The following is an 8722-nucleotide window of genomic DNA, read 5'->3' on the forward strand; positions in this document are numbered from 1 at the left end:
GCGGGTCCTGAACCGCGGGAAGCAGATGGCTGCCCCTCTTTACTTGAAAAGAGAGACAAACGAGAACGGAGCTTTTTCATAGGAAAAACTCGCAATGCACGCAGATTGCCCCCTCGAGGACATCGCGTGCATGCTCTTCGCCCAAACAACACAGATCGTGTGTGTTATCTGGTGTCAAATAGCGATGACACGGATGCACACACCTTCTAAATGCTCTGCTAGTGCTTGCCATAATAAAATAGAGATAGCTCTTAATTTTTCCTTGGAAATGCACGCTTCAAACAGAACAGTCAATGAAGACGAAGAAGAGAATGATGTGTAGATCCCGGCGCCTATTTATACTATAGTCGCACCGGTAGTGACGTCATGGCTGTCGCCGGCCAGCGAGTTGGTGTTTTTTCAATGTATGCTTCAGACACCGGTCACGACGAGGCGTTCCCCATAGCGACCCCTAGAGGATGCAGTTCGAAGTTCCCATGAAAGGGAAACCAAGCTTCAAATACACGTTTGGAGAAACCGCTTTCGCTATTGCACAGTACAGGCTTTGCTGTCTCGTGTCTGCGTTCGTGCGTCTTTCTGCATCCAGCCGCTAGAGGTCGCTGTCGACTACAGGAACAAAGCGCAACAGAAGAGTTTCTCTTTAGTGTAAATGAATATACTAAAATTATAAGCATTTAGTGGAAATATCTCTTAAATTTAGATGTTGTTATATGAACATATTACGTTTTTTTTGGATCTCTAGATTAATTTATGATTTGAGCTTCATCCTGTGTGATCAGCCTCACTGCAGTCATTAGAAACTTTAGACACATAGACTATTACATTAATTTCCAATGGATTTGACATTATGTAAATATAATGAACTTAAATAAATGTGCTTGTTTCTGTTTCGCAAACAATTTGTTTTTATCAGCTATCTTAAATGTGACATATCATGAAAGTCTGACTTTTGCAGGTTTGAAGTGCTATAATCAGGTCCCCAGTGCATCTACCAACCAAGGAAACGTGAAAAAGATGAACCCAGTAACTTTGTTTTGGTACGCCTTTTTCTGCAAGCGTCTGAGAAAACGAGCGCGTCAGATTTCGCTCCCTTGGTGACGTGGCAAAGGGATCTCATTATAATATTACCGCCCCTTAATCTGCCAGTTTCCACCCACGGCGCCGTTATTGTGATTTCGCAAGCGACAATGGTGTACTAGTTCTAATGCCATGGCGAAAGTTTGAGCAAAACATGCTAACTGTTCTGTCATTGGCTGCATAGACGAGCACAGAACACTATTTACAGTCCCAGCCTCAGAGGAGACAAGAGAGCAGTGGATTTATTGATTTATTTCATGTATATTGCTGCTGCCACACAGATCTAAAATAAACATGCGATTTATTTCCCAGCTGTTTACCTTCACAGACATAACCGACTGTTTTTTTGTAACTCGTGTTTGTTTTTAACGTAAACTTGTGTGTGAATGAGAACTTAGTTTAGTACTCGCATGCTGTGACCGCCGCTTTCTTTCCGTGTGCTTTGGATGTGTGCTCTCAGAAAACCGTATATCAGAAGTTTAAACTCATATGGTTTAAAATGCATGATTTCAGCGCGATAAACATGATAATGAGAACCAAAACAGATGTGATTTTTTTAGCAGGTACGAGCTGTATTGGTGCAGGGTCGCCGTGATTTTGCCAAGTAAGACATGTTCCTGGATCAACATCTTTTGTTGATCCTGGATTAACATTACTGTCCAAAAATACAGACTTAACTCAATCCCCACCCCTAAACCTAACCTTACCCTACCCATAATTTATTCCTAAAATCAGAGGGAAATGATAGCTGATTAACAAGGGTGTAGAAGCACCTAACCCTGATTGTAAGCCTGAAACTGACATCTCCTGAAAAGTTATCCCTCAATTCTGATTGGTTGATTGGCATGATGTTCCAGGATCAACAAGGATGTTGATCCAGGAACATGTTGTACTTGGTGAAATCACGCTCACCAATGGCGCAGCTCTATTCTGGAAAAGGGGGCGGGGAGCAGCAGCTCATTTGCATTTAAAGAGACTGGCCCGAAAAACAGCGTGTTTCTGCTTCCACTCAAAATAGGCATTTTCAAAATTATATAATGATCTGTGGAGTATTTTGAGCTGAAACTTCACAGACACATTCTGGGGACACCAGAGACTTAAATTACATATTGTAAAAAGGGGCATAATATGTCTCCTTTTAAATTAATTAAAAGACTTCATGTGCGTGCATGATGGTGCGCATCAGAAAGGAGCGCAATTACGTTAACTGAAATATGTATTTTAGTATATACTATATTTGTTGTCAGACATCAAATTTACCCTGAGTTTTATTCCTTTTAAGAACATTAATTGTAATCCGATTTATAATTTTGTGCTTTAGTTTCTATTTATCTATAATTATCTTTTTTTTTTTTAGTAATTAAAAAAACTTAAGGCTAATTAATTATTATAATTATTTATTTTTTGTGAGCAAATAGTAGATTATTCTTGAGGAAATTTCTAATACCACCAATACTCCCCTTTACCCCCCCCATACCGAACCATACCGAAATGGTGACCCCAAAACCGCAATATGTACCAAACCCCTAATCCAATCCCTACTGTTTTATTTCAAATTAGACTGAAAAAGATCTTTAAATGTGTCGTTGAGTTCTGTCTGAATGTAAGCATTTTTTCCCCTCAGTGGAACGCAGACGGAGGGACAAGATCAACAACTGGATTGTCCAGCTTTCCAAAACAATCCCTGACTGCAATGTGGATGCAACCAAGAATGGTCAAGTAAGCTTAGTTGGCACAAGCCACCAGCAGTGTCCGGTTTGAACATTTTATTCAAAGGTATAATGTACAGTATTTTTGTAGTGTAACGGGGATACTATAATTTTCTTTTATATTTTTATTTATTTTAGTTTTAATTTTATAGTTTTAGTCATTTTGTCTGTCATTTTTATTTTTATTTATTTTTGATGTCTTTATAGTTTAGATTTTTCTTTTTTACTTAGTTATTTTAGTTTTTCAAAAAGGTTTAGTTAAACTAAATGAAAATTAGAAATGTTGCCTCAGATTGTCTTCTGCTCTTCTGTGTAGAGTAAAGGTTGGATCTTGTCCAAAGCATGTGATTATATTCAAGAGCTGCGTCAGAGCAATGCACGACTGGAAGAGGAACTAAATGCTGAAGATAGACTGAGGATGGACAATCAGCTTCTCAAACAAGAGGTATTTCAGCTGCCACAGGAAGACACTTCAAATGAAATAGCGTTCTGAACATTTTAGTTATTCATTCATTTGATAAAACTTACATTGTAAGCATATTTTCAGAATCAAGTACTTTGTTAATGAACAGTACATGATGACTACCAGCTACCACAGCTTCCACTATAACCACAACAACTGCTGCTGCTAATAGTACTTCTGAAGTCATGCATCCATCAGTTCTGCTCTTTTTTTATGTTGTGTGAATGTTTTAAACGAAATGGACAACACGGTTTCATTTGCTCATACAGTCGGTCTGTCTCTTTTATGTCTCTCCTCCACCTACACACACAGATGGAAGAGTGGAAATCAAAGAATCAGATGATCAGAGCCCAGTTAAGACAGCATGGCATAGTGGCAGCATCAATGGACTCTTAAGTGAAGAACTGCAGATCAACTATAAGCTTCTCCAGCTGTGGTATTGTCATTGATTCTGTTTATCCAGGTTTAAAATGACATGTAAGAAGTCATTCTTACTGTGTACAATCACACTTTTCTCTTTGTCTCCTTCACTGTTCACGTCACACACAGCCTTTGATTGTTTCAGATTATTTCCAGAGAGATCTGGTATTTTAACTGCACTGAAATTGTGTATAATTGTCAGATCTGTATATTTGTAGATCTGTGTCTAAAGAATGATTATACTTTAAAGGGCTACTGTGATGGTGTTTCAGATATGTTATTAATTCTTTTTTAATTTAAATGTGTTTACAGCTTGGTAACCTTCGTGTTCTTTAAGCAAAATGTTATTGTTTTGTGTATTCAGTCAGAAGTTGTTGTTGAAACCATTTCTTATGCAATGCCTTGACAAACATTTTGGGCCAAAACACCAGCTATAAAATTTGGTCATTTATATATTGCAATTATGAAATGTTCACATCCCAGTAAATTTACACAATGTTTTTACATAACATTGGACAAATCTTTATTGAACCTCAAATAAAGGTTCGACTCAATTTTGATTACATTTTAAATGGAAACACTGGTAGGTTAAGGTTTGTTGATTTATTTAACAAATTTTTTTTGGTGAAGCACAAGTGCATGGATTTAGTGAAACTGAACCATGATTTTAAATACTTAACATCAAAAATAAACAATTACAAATTATTAATTAAATAAAGAAACCATAGTTGTACTAATTTGAACCTCAGATTTGATCTATTGATGCAGCAGATTCACATATACTATTAACAAGTTTGGATGGGGCAAACAAAGAGCTCCTGTATGTTAAGAAGTCTTGTATATATGCATAAATTCAAACATAAATTAAAAAATATTTTTATTTCAATAATGCAAGTAAAAATATTTTAGGTCAAATACAAAGGCTTATATAATGAAAGCAAATTATGAATATTAAGAAAACTAACGGATACAATAGGTGCCTGGTTACTAATTAAAAGTCAGAATTAGTTAATTAAATAGCACTGTTTGGAAACTTTGGAATTTGCAAAGTTAATGTCATATTTTAATTTCAATCTACATTATCAAAAAATACACATTTAAATCCTTGTAGGCCTACATAGACTGATCAGCCACAACATTAAAACCACCTGCCTAATATTGGTCCTTTGTGTGCTGCCAAAATAGCTCTGATGCATTGAGGCATGGACTCCACCAGACCTCTGAACATGCCCTGTGGTATCTGGCACCGAGACATGAGCAGCAGGTCCTATAAGTCTTGCAAGTTGTGAGGTGGGACCGCCATGGATCGAATTTTTTTTTTGGTCCAGTACATCATACATGCCTATCATTACACACACAATTGTTGGTACCATGGTAACGCTAGTTAATTATGTAACTGTGGTTCTGTGAATTTTGGATGACCGGAAGAGGCGGTGCAAAGCACTAGTGGATAATCACAATGTCAGTTAGATAGGTCGAGGAAATATGTCAACAAGGTCACGTCGTGACACAGACCGAGCCACAAGGATGTAAACCGCGGTAGCTTGGTGCCCAGCATTGGAACGCTTCTTGTGCATTCTGAGTGACAAAGAACCCTGGTGGTCATCCAGAATTCACAGAACCACAGTTACATACGTAACTAGCATTCTGTTTCATTCCTCCTAAGCATTAGTGGATGACACATACCAACACAGTCATGAGGAATGTCACCGACCTGAAACATCAAGGTTGCTCCAGAAAGACTGAAGAAATCACATCATGGGAAGCAGCCACATTGACCTTATATATTCGTGCAAAGGTATATGGAGAAGACCAGGTAGCAGCAGCACAGACCTCTGCCAAGGAGACACCCCGCAAAGTGGCCCAAGATAAAGAGACAGCCCTAGTAGAATGACAGGTAACACCTGCAGGTAAGGGTCGTTCGTTGATACTTATATGCCATTTTTATTACCTTGACTATCCAATGTGACAGTGTCTGTTTGGACAAGGGCATGCCTTTACGTACCTCACCATAACAGGCAAATAATTGATCTGTTTGTCTAAAAGAGGTTGTAGATGTAACAGTACCTTAAAGCACGCACAGGACACAGAAGATGAGCCCTCCCATTGGAATTAGAAGGAGATGAGGGCATTTAAAAAGCAGCAAGATGAATACACTGATTCACAAAAAAAAAATTTTCACAAAAAAAATTGCGGTAACAAAACTTTAGAAAGAAAAGCAGGATTAGGTTGAAGAATAACCCCTGAATCCTCCAAGTAGGGATAACTGCCGGCTGGAGCAGTGGGTGTGGTGAAAGATTAAGGCGGGCCGAAAGGCATTGATAAAGGTCTTTCTAATTGGTTTGGGGTTGGGCTAGGGTTTAGTTTCTGTTGTAGCATTCTTTCAATTCTTACACTGCTCAATTCCAGACCCCCAAGGAAGAACCATCAACTGGGGCATGATGAGCAGATATGGCAGCAACACAAATGTTTAAAGTAGATGCCGCTTTGTTTTTATCTAACAATTGTTGTTTGTTTGTTTTAATCTCTTGTGGCACAAAACCGTGAACTGGATCAACTCCTTGATCCCCACACCAGGAATAAAATATCCTCCAAAGAGCAGCATGAATTTGTCGAGTTGAAGGAGCTCTAGAATTACCAATAGTATGAATTACCACTGGCTCACAGTTCTCTAACAGTGAACTGGACCCAGTGGCCAAATCCAAAGCCATGGTCAAAACCACCAGCGGCAATGAGTAGTCAGCTCTGAGGCAAACAGCTGTACTACCTCCGGGTGAAGTCTCCATTCCCCCCCGGACAGTAGATCCCTGGACAACGCATCCGCCACTTGATTGTCTGATCCTGGGAGATGAACTGCTCTTAATGAGGCCAGCTGATACTGAGACCACCTGAGGATTTTACGAGTTAACCGTAAGGATGCAAGAGTCCTTGTCCCGCCCTGGTGATTCAAGTGAAATGCTGTCGATATGTTGTCGGACCTGACCAGCACATTGATATGCTCCAAGGTTTCCTTTGGTTACCAACAACCGCTGATCCCCCTCTCGTTCCATGTTGCCCCCCATCCTATTGAAGCATCGGTTTTTATCACTTCCCAAAGAGAACACACAACTCCTAGTGGTACTCCGGCCCAAATGTCAACCGTTTCCAGGGTTTCAATGTCCGGACACAAGCTGAAGAAACCATCCTAAAAGAGGGTGCCTGTGAGGCCTGAGTCAGCTGTCGTGTAGCTTCAGACAACTTCATTCTCTTCTCTAATACCTTAGATACATTGGGGCCAAAAAATGTCCTGGCATAATTGGCAGTTCCCTCAGCATCTTCTTACAATCTTCAGGCAATCTTGCCTGAGCAAGCCATACCTGGCGCAGAGATATTAGAAGTGTCGCTGAGAGCGTCCCAAGCTCACGAGTCATATGTCCCATAGCCAACAGAGCAGTCTGAAGGAACTGAGGTACTAAAGGTCTGCATTTGATCATTCTAAGGTGGTGTTGCAAGCAAGCAGCAGCTGGCAGATAGTATTTTCTGCTCAAGTTATATAGGCTACTGACTCATATGCCTTCTTCAACAATGCGTCATTATGTCCATATTGTGCACTTGGGCAGCATACATTACCTCTTAGTGCTTCATCAGGTGATACCACCAATGCTGCTACTGGCTGTTCGATCTCAGGTGCCTGCCCTACTCCAAAGGAATCAGCCTCGGCCATTGAAGCTAGCATACGGGCTGTCTTTGACCTCCTTTATTTGGAGTGCACTAGAGAATTCTGCCACAAAGTCCTTACATGGTGGCATAGTAAACGCATTAACATCAGAGGTTTGCCTGAAAAATACATTAGCATCAGAGGTTTGCCTGTTGGTCTGAACAGCCTGAACAAGCGGTTTGTCAAACCCTAAACATGCCACTGCTATCTGTAAAACAGATAAAGTATAATCTGAAGAAGATGGGCATATGCCTGATGAATGTACAGACCAACTGCTTCGCTTGATCCACCTGCAGCAGACAGGCTGGTAAAGAAATCCTGTTGGTGGGGTTGCATGACAGGTTCAGTCATGTCTCCATGATGGAAATGCGAATTAGATGCACTAAATTAAATGGCATCCAGATCTGGATGCTGAAGAACACTCTCATCTCCTGGTGTGTTGTCTGCAGGCGTGGCTGATACTGGAGGTTGTAGAGATTGAAGAAGACATTTCAACTCTGCCATTTCCTAAGACAGAGTAGCGATGGTCTTCGATAGCAAATGCTCTGATTCTGATTTTTTTTCTTTGCTGGCAGAGCGCCAGCAGCCACTGATGCACGGCAGTTTTGAACACGCCGCGGGGCTGAGTCATATTGTGCAAGTCTAGCAGACGAATTAGAATCCAGTTTGGCAAGGCTAAGCTGTCTCTCAGACATCGATAACATTCTCAATATGCAAACACGGATCAGTCAAAATCTCTTTTAGATGCTAAATCCCTAAGCACGAAAGGCAGCAATCGTGTCCATCATCGGGAAGAAGTGTGTTCAGAGATAATTTGCAACTCTGTGGATAGTCGGAGATAAGCAAACCATGAGCCATGAACTAAAACTGTATTAATTCCAGCCCTGGAGGTTGATGAAAAAATCCTCGGATAGAACCAGAAGGTTATTATCTTGAAAACAGACTCAGAATCACATGTAAATTTACCAAACTTACCTTTGGATATTACCGAGTGGCATATGTTAACAAGCACAACCGTGATATGCAACAAAAAGCACTCAAAAATTATATTAGGTTTGCAGTGGAAATGCTACCTATGTGTAGCCGAGACCAGTCACCGGATAGTACTGTGAAGCACAGTGTATCGCTGACACAAACTATCAAAAAAATATGTACTTATGCAATAAATAAACAACCTATCATAAGCGAGAAGCGAAAAGAGGCTGGGCACTGACATGTTTTTGTATTTTCTTAACCTAGTTGACACTGCGATTATCCACTAGTGCTTAGCACCTCCTCTGGCGGTCAGGAGGAATGAAACAGAACCAGACTCCACACAGCCGATTCCTCCTCTGCCCACCTCTACCAGAAATGCTA

At 40.3% G+C, this 8722-nt stretch overlaps 1 protein-coding gene across 7 annotated transcripts in view; it reads left to right on the forward strand.

Annotated features, from left to right (window-relative positions):
• LOC107587331 (upstream stimulatory factor 1-like) overlaps positions 1-4250 on the forward strand; it is an 11264-nt gene extending 7014 nt beyond the window's left edge. For all 7 annotated transcript variants that reach the window (XM_016275067.1, XM_016275068.1, XM_016275069.1 and 4 more), the window contains 3 exons: positions 2702-2796; positions 3103-3231; positions 3562-4250. In XM_016275067.1, coding sequence (XP_016130553.1) covers positions 2702-2796; positions 3103-3231; positions 3562-3645 — 308 coding nt within the window. In that variant the 3' untranslated portion in view covers positions 3646-4250. The remainder of the gene's footprint in view (positions 1-2701; positions 2797-3102; positions 3232-3561) is intronic.
• The last annotated feature ends 4472 nt before the right edge of the window (positions 4251-8722 follow it).

Source organism: Sinocyclocheilus grahami, unplaced genomic scaffold, assembly GCF_001515645.1.
Source record: "Sinocyclocheilus grahami isolate Dianchi unplaced genomic scaffold, SAMN03320097.WGS_v1.1 scaffold92.1, whole genome shotgun sequence".
Taxonomy (NCBI): domain Eukaryota; kingdom Metazoa; phylum Chordata; class Actinopteri; order Cypriniformes; family Cyprinidae; genus Sinocyclocheilus; species Sinocyclocheilus grahami.